This window comes from Podarcis liolepis (assembly GCF_965112155.1).
Source record: "Podarcis liolepis genome assembly, chromosome: 2".
Classification (NCBI taxonomy): Eukaryota; Metazoa; Chordata; class Lepidosauria; order Squamata; family Lacertidae; genus Podarcis; species Podarcis liolepis.
Window position 1 is genome coordinate 123,637,153 of NC_139555.1, and position 22,013 is coordinate 123,659,165.

Consider the following 22,013-nt stretch of genomic DNA (forward strand, 5'->3'; position numbering starts at 1 on the left):
CCTCGCCAAGGGCCGACAAGGCTCCCCTCCCCTTTCCCCACTCCCTTCTGTTGGTCCATCAGTTGGGGTTGCGTGCGTGTGTCAGGGGCACAGGCCCAAGCCTCGTCCCCCTCGCGCTTCCCTCATGGTCTCTGAGCAGGATGGGTCCCGGCTTCCCTCCTCATTCCCCGGCCAGCATGAGCGAGCACGGGGAGTGGCCTCTTCCTCCGCGAGCGCCAACTGGAAGCATGAAGGAGAAGCACCTGAAACTGCTGAGGGAGATGAGCAGCCTTCCACCGAACCAGAAGTGCTTCAATTGCGAGCCCACAACCTCCCAAGGGAGGCCGTTTCACTGTTGAACAGCTCTTACTGTCAGAAAGTTCTTCCTGATGTTTAGCTGGAATCTCCTTCCTTGTAAACTGAAGCCATTGGTTCGAGGCCTACCTTCCAGAGAAGAAAGCAAGCTTGTTCCCTCTTTGATGTGACAGCCCTTTAGACATTTGAAGATGGCTATCATATCTCCTATGAGATCAAACCTCTCCATTCTGAAGGAAATCAGCCCTGAGTGCTCACTGGAAGGACAGATCCTGAAGCTGAGGCTCCAGTACTTTGGCCACCTCATGAGAAGAGAAGACTCCCTGGAAAAGACCCTGATGTTGGGAAAGATTGAGGGCGCAAGGAGAAGGGGACGACAGAGGATGAGATGGTTGGACAGTGTTCTCAAAGCTACCAGCATGAGTTTGACCAAGCTCCGGGAGGCAGTGGAAAATAGGAGTGCCTGGCGTGCTCTGGTCCAGGGGGTCACGAAGAGTCGGACACAACTAAACAACAACAACAACATGGCTGAGTCACAAGGGCTGAAAAGAGTTTGTGTATGAATTCGACAGTGCTTAGTTTATTTTTTGGTCACTCTTTTGTTATCACTGTTAAGATTGTTTTACAGGTTATGAATGCTGTTGCTCGGTCCTTGCTCCTGCCAACCTGGCAGGATGAAAGCACATAAAAGTGCAAGTAGATAAATAGGTACCGCTCTGGCAGGAAGGTAAACGGCGTTTTCGTGCGCTGCTCTGGTTCGCCAGAAGCGGCTTAGTTATAATGCCCACATGACCCGGGAGCTGTACGCCGGCTCCCTTGGCCAGTAAAGCGAGATGAGTGCCGCAACCTCAGAGTCATCCGCAACTGGACCTAACAGTCAGGGGTCCCTTTACCTTTAGGTAAAGGTAAAGGGACCCCTGAGGGAGCCAGCGTACAGCTTCCGGGTCATGCTGCCAGCATGACTAAGCCACTTCTGGCGAACCAGAGCAGCGCACTGAAACGCTGTTTACCTTCCCCTCGGAGCGGTACCTACGGTATTTATCTACTTAGCAGGAGGAGGGACCGAACAACGGGAGCTCACCCCGTCGCGGGGATTCAAACCGCCGACCTTTTGATCGGCAAGTCCTAGGCTCTGTGGTTTAACCCACAGCGCCACCCGCGTCCCATGAATTTCAGAGGTAGCAATAACTTTTCTCAAAGCTCCTTTTGAAATCAGAACCGGCATGGCACACGTCTAGCAACTTGTGTCAAGGAGAAGCAGGGAAAAGCTCTCACGGACCCTGAGCTGGTCAAAGCTTTATAAAATGTATCAGGATGTACTTATATTGTACTTGGAAGTCATTACTGTTAGATAGAAACATCTCCCAAGTATATAAGCTAGTTGCCAAATGGCACCTTAAACATAGACAACGGTCGCCACAACGAATGCCTAGCTGCCATTTTTTTACGCGATTACAAAACAAAAAATGAATTGTGTGTATCATCAACGCTAAAATGCATTTAACAATTCAGTTGCACATTTTACCAATTACAATCATCTCTTTCTTTCTTAACAAATGAAACACAATTCACACCAGGGACACATTTTTAATACCACATTTTTAATAGCAATTGTGAATTGGACACCACAAACATAAATGGGGCTCAGCCTCGGCAACAGTAGCCAACCGCAAGCAATTTGCATAAGTAATATTTATAAATACCAGCATGTATGTGTATATGTACAGGTATAAAATAAATTATTGTGCTAGATTTGCACGTGGCACTGCATTATTTGACAACAGTATTTTATTTATTACTTGTGCAAAGCTGTAGCATCACTGTTAGATTTTGAATTTCTTATGGGCAAATGCATTCTTCCATTCTGACAGTGTGTAAATTATTCTGTTACGACAGTGAAGTTTTATTCCAGTACAGTGGTGCCTCGGGTTAAGTACTTAATTCATTCCGGAGGTCCGTACTTAACCTGAAACTGTTCTTAACCTGAAGCACCACTATAGTTAATGGGGCCTCCTGCTGCCGCCGCGCCACTGGAGCACAATTTCTGTTCTCATCCTGAAGCAAAGTTCTTAACCTGAAGCACTATTTCTGGGTTAGCGGAGTCTGTAACCTGAAGCGTATGTAACCTGAGGTACCACTGTACTTGGTTGGCATTCCCTGTTTAGGGAAGTTTTTAATGTTTGATGTTTTATCATGCTTTTAATATTCTGCTGGGAGATGCCCAGAGTGGCTGGGGAAACCCAGCCACATGGGCGGGGTATAAATAATAAATTATTATTATTATTATCATCATCACTGAGGCTCCTAGCATGTCTGGGCTTCAGCCAGAGAGAAAGATGGAAAAGTGAATAGCAACCACGAGATCCATCCTTCCCCTTTCCCCATGAAGCTGAAGCAGGTTCAATTACAGGGACAGGAAGAGTTGGGAAATCTGAAGGGGCAGCGTGGCTCTCCCCAGTGAAGCAGAAGATCGGATCCCCTGTGGGTTTTTGCTACTGTGTGAAAAAGAAATGGAGGGATGGAGGGTTGAGAATCTGAGGAAGAGAATCACTTGAACTAGATCAGGGGTCAGCAAACTTTTTCAGCAGGGGGCCGGTCCAGTGTCCGTCAGACCATGTGGTGGGCCGGACTATATATTTTTTGGGGGGGAGGGAATGAATGAATTCCTATGCCCCACAAATAACCCAGAGATGCATTTTAAATAAAAGGGCACGTTCTACTTATGTAAAAACATGCTGATTCCTGGACCATCCGCGGGCCGGATTTAGAAGGCAATTGGGCTGGATCCGGCCCCCGGGCCTTAGTTTGCTTACCCATGATCCTTGGGGTCCCTTCCAATTCTACAATTCTATGACTCCTTCAGAACTTTGAATGTGTTTAAATAGCGAAGGTTGAGTCGTTTTACAGACTACGCATGATCTACACACAGGAAAGTAAGGGGTGTGTGAGCATTTTTCCTGCCAGAGGCAGTTCCCTGGCAAGCTCTTGTCTGGTTGCATTAGGATTGTAACGGAAGGGCACTTTCTACTTTAGACTAGCAAAAAGCATTTTTTCCACCTTACATGGAACCTAAAACGACCACAAAACCATCATTTCCTAAAATGAATAATCAAAAAAATAATAATTGAAAGGAATCTTCTTGAAGCTTACTCAGGAGTAAATTCACACGTCAAAACTCCTTGAAAGGGTTTGCACAGAACCAATAAGTAGGGTGGGTGGCAAAAAGCCTCAGAGAGGGGGGGGAAGTATTTTAAAAGGAAACCAGAGGGTCTTGGCTGATCTTATGGAAATGCAGTCTTTTAATGATCCTGTGACCAATTAAATCCAATTCAAAACCTGACCTCAGATAGACAATTGCTGCACACGGAAGTTCTACTTTTACAATTTGCTTTTACTGAAAGGGATGCTCATTGCCCCTTTGGCCATACAGTCATAATGCTTCTTAAGGTTTCTTTGTATTCAAATGATATACTGCCTACTTGTTATGCCCTTTAAGAATAAATGTGTTGATGTGTTTGTTTGTTTGTGTATGTATGCAAACACACATCCGGGAGGCGGGCGGCCAAACTGGGTCTTTGACCCGGGTGACAAAAAACCTAAGATTCGGCCCTGAATTATGCCAAAGCCATAAACCAATTATAAGGATTTGGCACTATCATTACAGCAATCTGTAAGACTAATTTATTTGCCAAGATTACTATAAATTTGTTATGAGTTCTGTGACAAGGACTAAAAAAACTGCAAAGCTTGCTACAAAAGGTGAATGAATAAATCACACTTACCTGTTTCATTTTGTTTATACAATAAAAATATTGGGACTATACTTCGGTTTTTAAAACACCCTAGTCTTTGTTTTTAAAGTGGGGTCTTCTAATGCGGCCCCTGGCAACATCGTTCCACCACAAATTAACTGCATTTGCAGCATTGAAAACCTCTAGGTCCGGACCATTCATCTTGATCATCAGTAAGTCATCAATGGTCGTCGCAAGCAGACGTTTCCGACTGTCCGTTTTAACCAGGTTTAGTTGGCTAACCCCCCTCTCGCATTCGGCAGTGCTAAGCGGGAGGACTCGTAAGAAGTTCAAAACTTTGCATATATTAATATACGAAGCACAAGCCGTTGACTCTGCTTGAAGGCGCTGCCAAGCTTCTTCACACGTGATGTTTGTCTTGTTGCCAGCCCACACTTTGAACTCTTGATACTCCTCCAAGATGGCTTCCTTGTCGACTCTCACGTTGCTGGGCAAGGCTTGCAATAGTTCACTCAGTTCTTTTTCTCCGTGGCTACTTGCGGACGTGTCCCTTCCACCGACCGGTTTGGGTATGTTGCACGGGTCAAATATCTCCACGTTTCGCAGAACTCTGTCGTTTCCGATGCGGTCAAACCATTTGTCGATCGCTTCCACGATTGAACTCAGCAAGACCCGCCGATCTTCCTCAAAGCAGCCGACCTCGCTTGCGCTGCTAACGATTTCCACGTCTTTGTACACTAACACGCCGCCTTCCAGCTGCGCGGCACTTTCAAACTTTTGCAGCTGAGGCCCGCTGTCTCTCACCATCCTCTGCAACCTCTCTTTCGTCGCCGTCAAGCTGGTTTTCACATCGCTGACGGACACACACTTCCTCCGAAACACCTCGGATAGCCTCGTAAGTGTGTGCGTAACGTCGTCCATGAAAAACAAAAACCTGACAAACCGCTCCGACTTCAAACGCTTCAAGTACCCCTTCAGCTTGGCCTCCACTTTCCTGTCTGGCTTTGTGCTGGGGCCGCTCACAATCTGCTGCAAGTGCACCACAACTATGGGCAGATTGTTGGCCAGGGCTTTCACGGCAGAGTTCTTCGACTGCAGCCACCGGATTCCGGTGATACCCATGTGGCGAAGCACTTTCTCGTTCAGGACTTCGCCGATCTCTTTCAACTCCTTTGCCCTTTTAGGACTACTGTGGTAAAACGTGTATATACCCTTCACGACGTCTTCGGCAAGCCCGGCGAATTTGACGGACTTTAAGGCATCCCCTATCGCAAGCTCCAGTTGGTGAGCGACGCAGTGCACAGCCACCAGACCTGGACAGCTGTCCTGGAACAATTTCGCAACCCCAGACGCGTTGCCCGTATCAACGCTAGCCCCGTTGAAACTTATGGCCGTCAGCTTGCTTTTCCAATCGGGTAGGTATCCGTCGAGAACCGACTCAATGGTCGACTTCACTTCCCCCGCATCCTCACTAGGACATTCCTTAAGGGCTCCGTAACTACATTTCACTTCCGCTTCATTTATATAATAAAAGTAAACAATCTCGGAAGCCGCGTTCGATCTATCCGTCGAGCCGTCGGCCAAAATCCCAAAGAAATTTGCTTTGCTCAGTTTGTGCTTGAGCTCCAGCCGAAGGCTTTCCGCAATGTAATGAGCAAACTGCTTGGCTGCTTTGTCGTTCCTGTACGTCTCGCCCACTATCAAGCCGTTTTTCTTCTGCAGTGCACATAGCGCCGGGAAGTCGTCAAACGAATAGTTCTCCTTGACGATGAAGTATGCCGTATTGAACAGCTTCTCCAAGTTACTGTGCAAATTGCTGTCCATCGTTCTTAATTCCTGCACCGTCGGGACTGACAGGGGTGCGGACATTGGATTCAACCTGGCTAATTGAGCACGGCAAGCTTTTTGGTGAGTAGCAGATGCACCGTGCTTTTTTATCTGAAAAGGTAACAAAAATAAAATTTGTTATTATAGAATCACAGAATCTTAAGAGTTGGAAGGGACCCAGCGGTCATCTAGTCCAACCCCCTGCGATGCAGGAATCTCAACTAAAACATCCATGGCAGACGGCCATTCAACCTCTGATTAAAAACCTCCAAGGAAGTATAGAATCATAGAGTTGGAATAGACCACAAGGGCCATCGAGTCCAACCCCCTGCGAAGCTGGAAACACCATCAGAGCACTCCTGACATATGGTTGTCAAGCCTCTGCTTAAAGACCTCCAAAGAAGGAATAGAATCATAGAATCATAGAGTTGGAAGAGAAGAATCATAGAGTTGGAAGAGAGAATCATAGAGTTGGAAGAGAAGAATCATAGAGTTGGAAGAGAAGTAGAGTCTACCACATCTTGTGGAAGTTTGTTCCACAACTGAACAGCTCTTACTGTAAATGTTTAGTTGGGATCTCATTTCTTGCAACTTGAAGACGTTGATTCGAGTCCTACCCTCCAAAGCAGGAGAAAACAAGCATGCCCCCTCCTCCATGGGACAGTCCTTCAGATATTTGAAGATGACTATCATATCTCCTTTCAGTCCCCACTTTTCCAGGCTAAACATACCCAGCTCCTTCAACTGTTCCTCATAAGGCTTGGTATCCAGACCCTTAATCATCCTAGTTGAACCTCTTCTGCCCACGTTCCAGCTTGTCAACATCCTTCTTAAACTGTAGCACCCAGAACTGGGCGCAGTATTCCAAGTGTTGTCTGAGACCACCAGGTATAGGGAGATATATAAATTCAATAAATAAAATTAATAAATAAGGCACAATAGTCGTACTATTACTTCCCTTTATCTGGACACTAGACTTCTATTGATGCAGCCTGCAAGAGCATTAGCTTTTTTTGCTGCTGCATCACATTATTATTATTATTATTATTATTATTATTATTATTATTATTATTATTATACCACTTTCATATATTAAAAAAATCAAAGCAGTTTGCAGCACATTAAAACATCAAATAAAACAATCCAGAATCAGTGCTGAAGAGCATTTATTTATGTATGGAATGACAGCAGCCGAGATATTTTCTGCACAAAAATGAGAGGAAGAAATTCCCACCAAAGAAGAATGGAAAAGCAAACTGATGGACTATGCTGAACTGGCAAAGTTAACAGCTAAAATAAGACAGCTTAATGATGGTTGTTTTATGGAAGAATGGAAGCCTTTTTTGGACTATTTAAAGTAATATTATAGTATAATATTTGAACTATGAGCAACAGAAGGAATGAGAGATTATTGTAGGTAAAAGGTAAAGGTAAAGGACCCCTGGGCAGTTAAGTAATAAACAAATATCTGACTTTTAGAAGACATCTGTTTAGGGAAGTTTTTAATGTTTAGTGTTTTTAATATTCTGTTGGGAACCGCCCAGAGTGGTTGGGGAAACCCAGCCAGATGGGCGGGGTATAAATAAATAAATAAATTATTATTGGTAGTGGTAGTCCAGTCAAAGGTGACTATGGGGTGTGGCACTCATCTTTTAGGCCGAGGGAGCCAGCGTTTGTCCACAGACAGATTTCTGGGTCATGTGGCCAGCATGACTAAACTGTTTCTGGCACAGTGGAACACCGTGACGGAAACCAGAGCGCATGGAAATGCTGTTTACCTTCCTGCCACAGCGGTATCTATTTATCTGCTTGCACTGGCATGTTTTCGAACTGCTAGGTTGACAGAAGCTGGGACAGAGCAATGGGAGCTCACCCTGTCACAGGGATTCGAACAGCCGACCTTCCGATGGGCAAGCCCAAGGGGCTCAGTGGTTTAGACCACAGTGCCACCTGCATCCTTAGTATAGGAGAAAGAAGACAAAGTTCAGCAAGGGGAGAAATAAATACACCACGGAAAACGGGATGGGAAGTCGTCAAAACAAAAGAAAAATCTATTATGTATTGGACTGCATATGTGATATTTCTGGAAATTTAATAAAATATATCTGGGGAGGAAATATTGCCTTTCTGCAGCCTATTTCTGCTCATGGTAGTGGAAGGAATGGTAGTACAAGCACTCGATTCCAACAGCAAGCAAGGCTGGATCTACATCATTTGTGATTCTGCAGGATTCAGGCAACCAGCCTTGGGGTCCACGGGAGCCTGGTGGTGGCATGATAGTCAGTTCCTCCTCTGCCAGCTCTGAGCTCAAAGAATAATTTAGGGCATTATTTAATTGCAGGCTGGAACGTTTTGCCGTTTTAAAAACCAGAACAGACATGGTTATAAGGACAAAGAACTAATGAACAAAAACACCCAATGCCATTCATCTGTTTTGTTTCATACCATACGATACGATAATCTCTATTGTCATTGTCCCATACAGAACAATGAAATCGAAAAGTCTACATAAGACATTCAAAACCCAACAAGCCTGCTATCCCAGCCATCCCAACCTGGTTAGCCCCCTAAAAACCCTGATACCCCATTTTTAAAACAATATACTCCCATAGAGACTCCTTACACTGCGTTTAAAACCAAAATCGCATTTGGATAGAAACTCTTTCTCAGGCGGCTAGTCCTAGTCTTTGTAACCCTGTACCTTCTTCCAGAAGGCAAAAGCTGAAAGAGATCATTTCCGAGGTGTGCACGAATAAGCAGGAGGCTGTTTGCCTGAAGGCACGGAGTCTGGCAAAGATGATGTCACACAGGAAAAAACAAGAGGAGCTGTGCAGATGTAGCACCCACCACGGGCTAGAATTCTTTATAGGTTTCCATCATTTCTGTTGCAGCAGTGGCAACCCTACTCAGAGCAGCAAAACAAGATACCGTATTGTTTGCTCGATAACATGCACCTGACCATAACACACACATAGTTTTTAGAGGAGGAAAACAAGAAAAAAAATATTCTAAACGAAACAGTAGATGTATGATTTTTGTGGTTCATGCTGTGGCCACAGACATGTGATCTGATGGTGAGTTTGGGGTGACCCAGTGCAAAAATCCTGAGGATCCATGTGAATCCGTGCTTTGTAACCACGTTTTAAGTGGGGAGGGAAGGAAAAGCACTCAAGGGACAAGGAGCACGCGTGGGGTGGGTGGAGAAGGAGCTTTTCTGCGAGCTGAGCGGGGAGGAGGGAGGGAAAGAGCACTGTTGCTTTAAAGGTATACTTAAGGTATTTGCCCTGTGCCTGGGGTTTTTTCCATTTAACAGTTTGCAGCCTTTTCCTTCCGCTCCTTGTTTTGAGGCAGAATAGATTTGAGCAAGTGAGGAGGACTTGGATTGCAGGGGATTCGCCATTAGCTGTGTAAAAGCGCTCCTCCTTGCAGCCTTCTACTTTGTTTGTACAGGTGGCTACTGGTATCAGGTTCAGTTTGAGTGATAAGCAGCCACCAGCAGCAATAGAATGGAGCACAAAAAAAGCAGTAGGGGCACTAGGACCCAGACATTGCTCGAATCTATCCTGCCTGAAAACAGCTGAGAAGCGGGGGATAGCCTTTTCTTTTACTTCCTGGTTTTCACTGCGCTCGTGGCTCAGAGCTCCAGGTTGGTTTTGGGTTTTTTTGCTGCTGGTTGCTTAAATTTTATCCTTCCTGATCCAAGCCCTCCTGTCCCTCTGCAGCCTCATTGCTCCGTTTAGAGAGCGCTGGGACCTTTGCTAGCTGAGGCTGCAGCAGCTGTTGCTGGCTACTTTAAAAGCGCCTGCTGGCTTTGAACTGCCTGCCTTCTCCCAGCTTGCTATGGCTCCGTCTGTCCCTCCTCCCATGTAAGCGCCTGCTGCCCTCTTTCCCTCCCTCCTCCTCGGCTCCTCCCCCTCCTCCTGGCTGTAAAGCAAGCAAAGCTAGAGCCGTGCAAAGCCCTGCAAGCGGCTCCCGCTTTGCTTGACTGGCGGCAGCCACGGCTCTGATCCAGTGCATTCGCTCCGTAACACGCACAGGCATTTCCCCTTACTTTCTAGGAGCAAAAAATTGCGTGTTACGGAGCGAAAATTACAGTATATGAAAGCTAGGAGATGTTTATATCTGTGTCTTGTTTCAGCTGCAAAAGTAATTTGCAGCCTAATAATAACAAGGGAAAATTGGCAGCTGCTTCTCATGATGCCCTATTAAAATCTGTCGCTGTTAATGGCTGGTTTCCCCAGACCATTTAACTAAAAAAACCAAACAACTGTCACATTTAACAAATTTGGCAAATTGTATCTGCAGAATATAAATATAAACCCACCGTTTCAATCTTGAATGTTGTGCAGCCTTTCACGAAACTCGTATCCTCGGCCCGTGCAAATTCTTTGCAGACGAGGCAGATCATAACATCAGCAAACATTTCCAGCCACGGATTTTCTAGCTTCCACTTCGAAAAAGTAGATGGCCTCACTTTTTTCCTCTGAGATTTAATAATACAAGTATTAGAGCAGCTAGACTCTTTCCCCTTATTGCTGGGTTTTCCTAACAAATCTGGCATTGCCCAAATATAAACAGTTAACTTATTAAACCTCATCATGATTTCATAATTATCTATGTATTTCTAATAGTATAACCAAATCAGTAATTTTTTATATAACTGTAAAAAAACTATGAAAATTTATTATTCCAAAAATGAAACCTTCCTCTGGTTGTCAATATTAAGATGAAATCAGCAAGGAGACAGTCTGTAAAAAAACGATTTAAATGAAATTTTACTGACTAGTGATTTAAATTGATTCAATTTGATTTAAATAAAATCCACCCTGGTCTTCACCCAAAAATGAGCTTGCAAAAGCGAAAAGCCAATACAGTATTTGCTTTCCCGCCTGCAAGGTCAGCTAGGTTTTATGGTATCCCCCATACCTTTGCATGCCTTCACACCTTAAACCTGCTCTCCTCAAATCACTGCAGAACCCATTCATTCACAAACTTAAGTGCCCCAAACTTCTCAATAAGACTTCATTCAATAAGATCTTTGATACCTCCCTCTCTATGGAGGCGCAGATTACAGCTACAACAAAGGCGGCATTTTTCCATCTCCGCCAAGCTAAGCAGTTGGCCCCTTATCTCTCTCGCCCTGACCTAGCCAATGTGATCCATGCGACGGTCACCTCCAGACTGGATTATTGTAACTCGCTCTACGTGGGGCTGCCCTTGAGACTGACCCAGAAACTCCAGCGGGTGCAGAATGCCGCGGCGAGACTCCTTACGGGGTCCTCGCTGCAAGATCACATTCACCCGGTGCTATACCAGCTGCACTGGCTCCCGGTGGAGTACAGGATCAGGTTTAAGGTGCTGGTTTTAACCTGTAAAGCCCTATACGGCCTAGGACCCTCGTACCTACGGGACCGCCTCTCCTGGTATGCCCCACAGAGGAACCTACGGTCTGCAAATAAAAACATCCTGAAGGTCCCAGGCCTCAGAGAGGTTAGGCTGGCCTCAACTAGAGCCAGGGCTTTCTCGGCTGCGGCTCCAATCTGGTGGAACGCTCTGTCACAAGAGACTAGGGCCTTGCGGGATCTGACATCTTTCCGCAGGGCCTGCAAGACAGAACAGAGCTGTTCCACCAGGCCTTTGCTCAGGGCCCAGCCTGACTCCCTCCTCTGGCAACCTGCACAGAATTTTGCTCAACGGTTGCTATTAATTTGATTTTAATTAATTTTTATAATGAAATGTTTTTAGAATGTTGGATTATTTGATTGTTTGATTATTTGATTGTTGTTAGCCGCACTGAGCCCGGCTTCGGCTGGGGAGGGCGGGATATAAATAAAATTTTAAAAAAATAATAATTCATGTTCATCTCCCCTAAGCTTGCCTTCCATCCAAATTAGGCTGCAGACAATTTCTAGAAAGTGTGCAATGCATGTTTGCCCATGTTCCACCTGAGCTCTCCAGACATTTCCCTATCTTGCTACACTACCTGTCCGAAGTCCTATTCCGACTGGCTGGCCCAGGTGCAGAATGCCTGGGTCTGACCCTGATAAGAACTCACAGAGGAGGTCACTTGCTATCTAGCTTGAATTGTGGGAACGTTTTTTCATTCCAATACAGCTATTAAAGTTTGCATTGTCATCAATTACGGCAGCTATGAATGGCCATCGGTCATCTTGCACACATTGAGACTGTTTCCATCAAAACTCACTTACATTTTTCTCTACGCTGATTGATTCACCTTCCAAACAATAGAAGTCGTAAACTCATTCAATGCGAAAATACTCCGGTCCCTCCATTTATTTCTACTCCCTTTATATGCAGAGTGTGTGCAAAGGCTGAAGCTCATTCCACACTCAGTGCATTTAAACGGCTTCTCTCTGGTGTGGGTTCTTTGATGATTAATTAAGGTGGTTATTCTGTCTGAAGCTCTTTCCACACTCCCTGCATTCAAGGTTCCTCCCCTCTGCATTTTGCAATTCCTTCTTAATTCTAATTTATATGTAAACACTATCACACATACTGGAGTCGGTTGGATGTTAGGATTCTGAGCATCAAACGCTTTCATTTTCCCACACTTGGAATTATTTTGTTCTTGCCATTCTATTCCCATCAGATTCTCAGTCATCTCTTCTATTGCTTCGCTCTTGACGATCTCGGATGACAAAGTCCATTGCTCCCAATAATTCCCATTCTGCCGTGTCTCTTCCGTCATCTCTTCCGTTGCTTCAGTTTTGACGATCCCCGATGGCAAAATCCATTGCTGCTTATAATTCTCATTATTTTGCATCTCTTCTGCGCCTTCAGTTTTGACGATCCCCGATGGCAAAATCCATTGCTGCCTGTAACTCCCATTGTACTGCGTCTCTTCTGTCATCTCTTCTGTCACTTCGCTCTTGATGATCTCTGGCGACCATCGCTCCCTAGAATTCCCATTATTCTGCACATCATCTGATGGTGGGGAGAGAGGAGAAGCATGTTTGAATCTCAAGAGAAAAACAAAGGATCTAATCACAGACCATTTCCCTACTATATGCCAAATTTAAATGTGGTTAACTTCTGAACCAAGGGATGCGGGTGGCGCTGTGGGTTAAACCACAGAGCCTAGGACTTGTCGATCAGAAGGTCGGCGGTTTGAATCCCCGCGACGGGGTGAGCTCCTGTTGCTCGGTCCCTGCTCCTGCTGACTTGGCAGTTCGAAAGCACGTCAAAGTGCAAGTAGATAAATAGGTACCACTCCGGCGGGAAGGTAAATGGCATTTCCGTGCGCTGCTCTGGTTTGCCAGAAGCGGCTTAGCCATGCTGGCCACATGACCCGGAAGCTGTATGCCGGCTCCCTCGGCCAATAAAGCGAGATGAGTGCCGGAACCCGAGTCGGCCACGACTGGACCTAACAATCAGGAGTCCCTTTACCTTTACCTAACTTCTGAACACCCTATAGTGCAAGACAGGGGTGGAGAACCTCCAGCCCACAGACCAAACTTGGCCCCTTTTGGTCCTGCAGATCAGTTTAAGGACCTCTTCCCCAGTCACCCTGCACCTGACATCATACATGAGAACATGTGTGGGGCAGGTAAGGGTGATACTGTGAGCTTAAAGCAAACTTCTGATTCTTCCTCTGCTGGAGCAAGTTACACTCACAGCTACCTATCAATTGATGGGTAGAAGCAGCGCACCTTCCTTGAGCAGAGAAGAGGCCTCTCCCAACCAGCACTGCTCTCTAAAGCTGTTTGTGACCTACCGTATTTTTCGCCCTATAGGACGCACTTTTTCCCCTCCAAAAATGAAGGGGAAATGTGTGTGCGTCCTATGGGGCGAATGCAGGCTTTCGCTGAAGCCTGGAAAGTGAGAGGGGTTGGTGCGCACCGACCCCTCTCGCTCTCCAGGCTTCAGGAGAGCCGCAGCGCCAGCCCCACAAGGTCGGGGGGCAGCGGGGAGGCGGAACGCCGCCATCCCACTGTCTCCCGATGTGGTTTGGAGGCTGACGGCGGGGAGACGCGTGCTTCTCCCCGCCGCCAGCCCCGCAAGCTCCGGGGACAGCTGGGAGACGCAGCGCGTCTTCCCGCTGTCCCCGGACCTGGTCTGCAGGCGGGCGGCAGGGAGAAGAGCGCTTCCCCCCGCTGCCTGCCCCACAAGCTCCGGGGACAGTTGGGAGGCGCAGCGCGCCTTCCCGCTGTCCCCGGACCTGGTCTGAAGGTGGGCGGCGGGGAGAAGAGCGCTTCTCCCCACTGCCTGCCCCGCAAGCTCCGGGGACAGCTGGGAGGCGCAGTGCGTCTTCCCGCTGTCCCCAGACCTGGTCTGCAGGCGGGCGGCGGGGAGAAGAGCGCTTCTCCCCGCTGCCGGCCCCACAAGTGCCTGGGGGGGAAATAATTTTTTTTTCTTTATTTCCCCCCAAAAAAACTTGGTGCGTCCTATGGGCCGGTGCGTCCTATGGGGCGAAAAACACGGTAATGGGAACTGCTTCTGCAGAAGGATTTGTTTGCACATGTGGAGAGATCTGCCATTGTTTGCCAGTAAGCTTGTGAAACATGGACCACTTATAAACGCCATCTCCAACTCTCCAAAAGATTCCATCAACGATGTCTCCAAACATTTTTACACATCACTTGGGAAGACAGGCGAACTAATGCCAGTGTACTGGAAGAAGCAAAGATTACCAGTGTCGAAGTGATGATTCTTCAACATCAACTTTGTTGAACTGGTCATGTTGTGTGGATGCCTGATTATCGTCTTCCAAAGCAACTACTCTATTTCAAACTTAAAAATGGAAAGTGTAATGCTGGTGGTCAACAAAAGTGTTTTAAAGACTCTCTCAGGGCAAATCTAAAAAAAAGTAGGATAAACACTGACAACTGGGAAACACTGGCCTGCGAGCGCTCCAGTTGGAGAACAGCCTTTACCAAAGGTGTCATGGGCTTTGAAGAAGCAACAAACTCAGGACGAAAGGGAGAAAGGTGCTAAGAGGAAGGCACATTTGGCAAACCCTCACCGTGATCAATTCCTGCCTGGAAACCTATGTCCCCACTGTGGAAGGACATGTAGATCCAGAACTGGCCTCCATGGTCACTTATGTGTGTAGTGTGGTGTAGTGGTTAAGAGCGGTAGTCACGTAATCTGGGTAACCGGGTTCGCGTCTCCGCTCCTCCACATGCAGCTGCTGGGTGACCTTGGGCCAGTCACACTTCTGTGAAGTCTCTCAGCCCCACTCACCTCACAGAGTGTTTGTTGTGGGGGAGGAAGGGAAAGGAGAATGTTAGCCGCTTTGAGACTCCTTAAAGGGAGTGAAAGGCGGGATATCAAATCCAAACTCTTCTTCTTCTTATGGACTCACTGTTAAAACTGTTTATGGAAGACAATCTTACTTGGCTACAAGTGATTGCCAAAGAAGAAGAAGATATATGTTTACTGCAAAGGAATTCTGAGAGAATTAAGAGGATTTATTTTCTACTAAGACTTCATGTCTTTCATTCTCTGTTGCATCTACTGTGTCCTGTCACCTAACTGTCTTGCCATTTATCAGTACCAGATCTCTCAGGTGGGCCAAAGTGATTCAGGACAATCTCTGTCTGTCTCCAGCCAATCTGGTTCAAGCCAATCTGGTTCAAGCCCGAATTGATGCAATTTCATTCAGGATCAGTGTTTGGGCTGGATCTGGTGCACAGCTTTATTTAACACAGAGAGATGGGGTGTATTTCACTGGCAAACTTTGATTTTAGCCTAAATAGCATAGATATTGCACCATAGTTTTGTTCTCATTATAATCTCTTTCATTGACATTGTTAATATCAGTACCTGCCAATTTCTTCCCTTCCTCGGAGGCCTGTCCTGTTGGGTTTTCGCGGGGAATAGAGACAAGATCTGGTTTCAGAACATCTGCCACAGAAACAGAAACAGGCTAGTTACTTCTGAGTACAAAAGACGGAGGCGTTCCAAGTTTGCTAACTGCTATGTTCCCCTCCCCAAAACCAAGAAGATCAGTCAGAACATGGTTGTGTGGACCCAGAGGAATCAATCTGGTGCTTGGGAGCCGCCATTCACTGCCCATTTAGCTCAGCTAAGAGGCATTCTAGAAGCCAAAGCAGCTACTTTAATGCAAGGCAAGGTGGAAGCGAAACCTCAACCAGGAGACCATCTTTTCTCTGTATAAGTGGAACTCTACTGCATGAAGCCAAAAGGCTTGTCTTGTCCCGTATCCCTACACAGGCCAATTTGATCCTTATGGGGATTCCACTAGGACATAAAGGCAAGAGCCCTCTCCTGCTGTTCTTCCCAGATTCAGAGATGTTTGATATATAGCTGTCTTGGCTAAAAGCCATGGACAGCTTTACTTTCCGTGAATTTACTTAACTCTCTTTGAAAGTCACTGCATAAAAATCTTTCAATACCGAGACCAAAAGGAGCCCCACAAGACAGCTAGGCACTTACTGATTGATATCTCCTCTTCTCTAGGATGCCGGATAAGTGGATCTTCTCCTTCTTCCCAACAGGAATTGAGGTCTGATACTTTGAAGGAAACACACAGGACCAATTACGTCCGATTCTACTTACTCACCACAAAATATCCAGCTATTCCAAAGCCAGCCAACCGGACAAGAGAGCCTGGAGAGTGAGATGGAATTTCTATAGGCCACAGCAACTACCCCTACCCAACCCTCATGTCTGCCCGGATGCCGCAACAAGTGGACACCGTGCTCACCCACTCAGGTCTCCGTGATGTAGACCAGACCGGCCTCCTCATCCACAATCAGTTCAGGGATGAAGGAGGTCATATTCAGAACCGACCTGGTATTCAGCAACAGGAGCCACAGACCTGAGGGCTGGCTGACAAGACAATCGAAACACCCCATGTTTTGCTGGCACACCATACAGTCACTGTCTGTGCCATATGCCCCTTTCCCAGCTTGCCCTGCCTCCCACATCATCCCTCCCCCTACCCTGAACCACTGCTCTCCCCAGGTTCAAAAAAGGATGTCTTTGCTGAAACATGCTGAAGTGCAAAATGCTTCCATTTCCAAGGGAGAGTTGGAGAAGTTCCACAGCTGTTTTAGCTATTTCCACATTTTAAAAATACAGTGAACATAAGCTGTGCTTGCAAAGGAACGAACAGGAGTATGCTCTAAGGGTCAGCATTGTACCTTTGCGCCCCTATATCCCTGAAAGAGCATCTCTACCCCCATCATTCAGCCCAGACACTGAGATGGAGCACTGAGGGCCTTCTGGCAGTTCCCTCACTGCGAAAAGTGAGGTTGCAGGTAACCAGGCAGAGGGTCGTTTTGGTAGTCACACCCGAGGTGTGGAACACCCCCCCCCCAATCAGATGCTGAGATAAAGAACTAAACAACTTTTAGAAAACATCTGAAGGCCACCCTGTATTGGGATGTTTTTAATGCTTTATTATGTTTCTGTATATGCTGGAAGCAGCCCAGAGTGGTGGGAGCAACCCAATCAGGGTCGGGGTACAAATAATAAAATTATTATTAGTATCCCAGCCACATCTCCCCACCCTCAATGAAAACAAATGAAACCCACACAAATTAAAAACTGCTAAAACAATTGCTGAGTGTTTAAGTTGTTGTGCTCATGCTGTGCTTGCTGATTCGCAGGACAAAAACCACAGGGATGTTGGATTCCGTGTGGAAAATGAAGAAATTTGTCATGTGGCATCCACAGAAGTCTGCCGGAGTGGCCCAAAAGCTCAAACTCCCTGCTAGTTAATGAAGTGGGTCCATTTGCTTAGATGTTTTTACACCTACAGCACAACAAAAGTGAGAGTAAGCAAAAAGCCCAGAACATTTGCAGAATAAAAAAACTGCAGGATTTTAACAGGAAGCTAGGGGACATGTGGGACGTGGGTGGCGCTGTGGGTTAAACCACAGAGCCTAGGACTTGCTGATCAGAAGGTTGGCGGTTCGAATCCCCGCGACGGGGTGAGTTCCCATTGCTCAGTCCCTGCTCCTGCCCACCTAGCAGTTCAAAAGCATGTCAAAGTGCAAGTAGATAAATAGGTACCACTCTGCGGGAAGGTAAACGGCATTTCCGTGCGCTGCTCTGGTTCGCCAGAAGCGGCTTAGTCATGCTGGCCACATGACACAGAAGCTGTACGCCGGCTCCCTCGGCCATTAAAGCGAGATGAGCACTGCAAGCCCAGAGTTGGCCACGACTAGACCTAACGGTCAGGGGTCCCTTTACCTTTACTAGTGGACATGCATTCACTAAATCCCGAGCAGTATACGGGCTCCAACCTTTGAAGCAGCAAATGGAATAGAAAGTGCAATTGTGTTTAACTGCTCAATAACATCAGAAAAGGCTCAATTACAAGGACGTATGGAGCGGGGCTACTAAATTCATTCCTCAGACATCTATTATTGAATGAAAAAATAAGCAGCCTTACCTAGAGAGGCCACAGTCTCGTAATTCTCTTCCATGACTTCCCTATGCAAAGCTTTTTGGCACGGATCCAGAAGAGCCCATTCCTCTGCCTCAAAAAACACAGTTACGTCCTCAAAGGTTACCAGGCCCTGGACAAAGGAGTAGAATTCATTCCACCATTTCCCAAGCGTGTAAGGAGACGTAATAGATGCAATTGTGCTTCCATTTATCTATCAGTCCCCATCACGGCCACTTTTGCTGGGCCAAAAGTAAAAAAAAAGGAAAGGGAAAGGGAAGGGAGGGAAGGAAGGAAGGGAAGGGAAAGGAAAAAAGAGGCATATTTTTTCAGTCTCCCTTGCGTCTCCACACACAGAGAGGCACCCAGGAAACTCGCATCACTCTCTTGGATTCTCCTCCCCTTACCTGAGGTGGCTGCCAGGAAGCTCTTTCAACTTCACCCCAAGGAAGAGACAGACCCGGCTGTGAACCTGAGGCCATAGCCCTGCCTCCAGGGCGTGAAGGATGAACGGGGCCACCCCCGCGGCAGTCACAGCTGCTCCCCCGATGCACTTTAAAGCATGTTGCAGCCGTCAAGCGGGGTCACCCTGTGCCTGCAGGGGAGAAACAGGAGATCGGAGGGACGTCGGCCATCTGCAGCCTCTGCTATAATACAGTAAACAAACGCACAAGCAAATGAAAACAGACAACTGAGCTCACTGAGGTCCAGCGCTGAGGGCCTTCTGGCGGTTCCCTCACTGCGAGAAGTGAGGTTACAGGGAACCAGGCAGAGGGCCTTCTTGGTGGTGGTGCCCACCTTGTGGAATGCCCTCCCATCAGATGTCAAGGAAATAAACAACCACCTGACTTTTAGAAGACATCTGAAGGCAGCCTTGTTTAGGGAAGTTTTTAATGTTTGATGTTTTATTGTGTTTTTAATATTCTGTTGGGAGCCGCCCAGAGTGGCTGAGGAAATTATTATTACTACTAAAGGTAAAGGTACCCCTGCCCTTACGGGCCAGTCATGTCCGACTCTAGGGTTGTGCGCCCATCTCACTTAAGAGGCCGGGGGCCAGCGCTGTCCGGAGACACTTCCGGGTTACGTGGCCAGCATGACGAAGCTGCTCTGGCGAGCCAGCACCAGCGCAGCACACGGAAACGCCGTTTACCTTCCCTCTATAAAGCGGTACCTATTTATCTACTTGCACTTAGGGGTGCTTTCGAATTGCTAGGTGGGCAGGAGCTGGGACCGAAAGGCGGGAGCTCACCCCGCCGCGGGGATTCAAACCGCCGACCATGCGATCGGCAAGTCCTAGGCACTGAGGTTTTACTCACAGCGCCACCCGCGTCCCATTACTACTACTACTACTACTACTACTACTACTACTATTATTACTACTACTGGCAGGACTTGTCATTCACAGATCATATACTACTACTACAGTCATCCACAGATCATATATATGAAATACTTTATTGTCACTTGTACAACTTGTATACAGTGAGATTACACGAGCACCGGCCACTCAGCTCTCTTAGTCTTAATTCCCCTCATTTACTGACGCACACCCACCAAACCCTAAAGTCAGTTGCCCTGTTGTTATCTTTTCATTCAGCAGCCAAACAGCCCACAGATAGGAGCTGTTCTCTCTCTCTCTCTCAATATTTAAATTTTATTTAAATATTTATATTAAATATTAAATAAATATTTAAATATTATATTTACTACTACTACTACTACTACTACTGGTAGTACTTAGAATCACAGAATCATAGAGTTGGAAGAGACCACAAGGGCCATCGAGTCCAACCCCCTGCCAAGCAGGAAACACCATCAGAGCACTCCTGACATATGGTTGTCAAGCCTCTGCTTAAAGACCTCCAAAGAAGGAGACTCCACCACACTCCTTGGCAGAAAATTCCACTGTCGAACAGCTCTTACTGTCAGGAAGTTCTTCCTAATGTTTAGGTGGAATCTTGTCATTCACAGATCATACACTACTACTACTACTGTCATTCACAGATCATACATATATAGATGAGTGATTCCCAAGCCTGGGTCTCCAGCTGTTTATGGACTACAATTCCCATCATCCCTGGCCACCAGTCCTACTAGATAGGGATGTTGGGAGTTGTAGTCCAGAAACAGCTGGAGACCCAAGTTTTGGGGGGGAAAGACTGCACTATCTAAGGTCAGCCTGGCCATCTCAGTCCTCCTCCAACCTCGTCTCCGCTCCTGGCTCCGAAAAGAGTTCCGTCCCTGCCCAACTCAGAGCATCCCCCAAACTGGGAGCGATTTCTGACTTCCCAACTGGGCCAGACCCCCTTAGGAAGGATCCGAGGAGGAATGGGAAGGAAGTGGGGTGGGGTCCCTTCTCTTCCTTCCAGCTCCCCCGCCCCCGCTCCAAATCCTCCCCTTCCCTCCCTCCATCCTACCTGACACCTCTTCTCACCTGTAGCGCCCGATCCAGCAGCTCCCTTCCGCCGTCCGGAACCCGGAGGAAGCAATATAGGTGAAGCCCCGCCCCTTCCTTCCGAGGCCAACTTCCTGCCCCTCTAGGAAGCAGAGCTCTGTGCAATTAACCCTTCGCAGGACTTAAGGTGCGTGCGCGCATTCACGCACAAAGAAAGGCGAGCTTTTAACACGCTCTTAGGGAGTTTTTTTAAACAACACGAAGGAGGAAAAAACATAAACCAAAAAGCGGTAGCCAGCAGTCTCCCAAGCAGGAAAAGTGTCATAATATGACCCGCATTGCAGGGGGTTGGGCTAGATGACCCTTGGAGGTCCCTTCCAACTCTACTTTTATCTTGCATAGCAAAGGAGCGATCACATGTACCTGTTTTATGACAGCCCACCATATTTTAGCTGAGTTAGCTGAGCACAGGCCTGAAGAAGAGCTCGACTTGCGTTTTCATTTGTGTAAAATAGAATTTGCTTTTCTCATGTATTTGTTGTTGTTTAGTCGTGTCCGATTTTAACTTCCTGCCTCTCTAGGAACCAGATTTTAACTTCCTGCCTCTCTAGGAACCAGATTTTAACTTCCTGCCCCTCTAGGAACCAGAGCTCGCTTCATTTGCCCAGTTGGAGGACTAAATGAAAGGAGCTGCAAGATTTCTCCTCACCCTTCTTTAAAGATTTCCAGAAACTTCATGATCTTGAAAAACCTTCTCAGTGTACGTCGCAGCTTGCCAATATCCTTAAACTCTGGTGCCCAGAACTGGACACAGAACTTCAGGCATGACCAAGCAGAAGAGCAGTACTATTGCTTCCCTTGATCTGGACACTATACTTCTGAGAGTACAGCTAACAATATTAGCTTCTTTTTTCCTTTCTTCTTCTTCTGCATCATATTGTTGACTTGTGGCAAGCTTTGCCAGCTTGCAGGCTCATTCCTTCGATTCCCCCAGGCATCCACTTGTATTTCACTTGCTACCAAAATTCAGTTCTGAATCAGGAAATACCACTTCAGGAGGAAGCATGTCTTGTCACATCCCAAGCAGCCATCTTTGTACCCCCTTGACATTTTGCCCCACTGTGGCCCAGCCCTAGAATTCACCGTGGCAAAGCTATTGGGTTTTCCCCCTACAGAGGTTCAAGCCAAAGAAAACCACTGCTTTCTTTTCCATTGATGAGCAATGGCTCTCCATTATGTAACATGGTACGCCTTGTTTTACATAACATGTGGCTGCCCCCACCTACCCCCCCCAAAAAAAAACCCAGAGGCGAGCTACAACTAACACATAAAAATGCCACCCTGCAATCTGTAAGAATGGGGAACT

The 22,013-nt window shown here is 46.9% G+C and overlaps 2 protein-coding genes across 14 annotated transcripts in view; both read right to left on the minus strand.

Moving 5' to 3' along the window:
- LOC310701701 (uncharacterized protein) overlaps positions 1 to 22,013 on the minus strand; it is a 36,742-nt gene that overhangs the window by 7,010 nt on the left and 7,719 nt on the right. The gene's annotated exons all lie outside the window — the stretch shown is intronic.
- Positions 1,875 to 21,205, minus strand: LOC310701125 (zinc finger protein 862-like). Of its 13 annotated transcripts, none has more exons than XR_014522929.1 (10): positions 20,687 to 21,205; positions 18,660 to 18,847; positions 18,259 to 18,385; positions 16,293 to 16,370; positions 15,660 to 15,740; positions 12,669 to 12,818; positions 12,391 to 12,593; positions 10,198 to 10,356; positions 3,108 to 5,984; positions 1,875 to 2,850 (listed from the first exon to the last, which is right to left on the minus strand). XR_014522929.1 is itself a non-coding variant. In XM_083491440.1 (9 exons), exons 2-9 carry the CDS (start codon positions 18,732 to 18,734, stop codon positions 4,137 to 4,139), a joined length of 2,721 nt encoding a protein of 906 aa, XP_083347566.1. In that variant the 5' UTR covers positions 18,735 to 18,847; positions 20,687 to 20,734; the 3' UTR covers positions 1,875 to 4,136. The 13 variants fall into 13 exon arrangements, 4 of the variants coding, with proteins under 4 accessions (XP_083347566.1, XP_083347565.1, XP_083347563.1 ...); XR_014522931.1 differs by having other exon boundaries at positions 21,071 to 21,203; XR_014522932.1 differs by having other exon boundaries at positions 18,660 to 18,899; positions 20,687 to 20,757.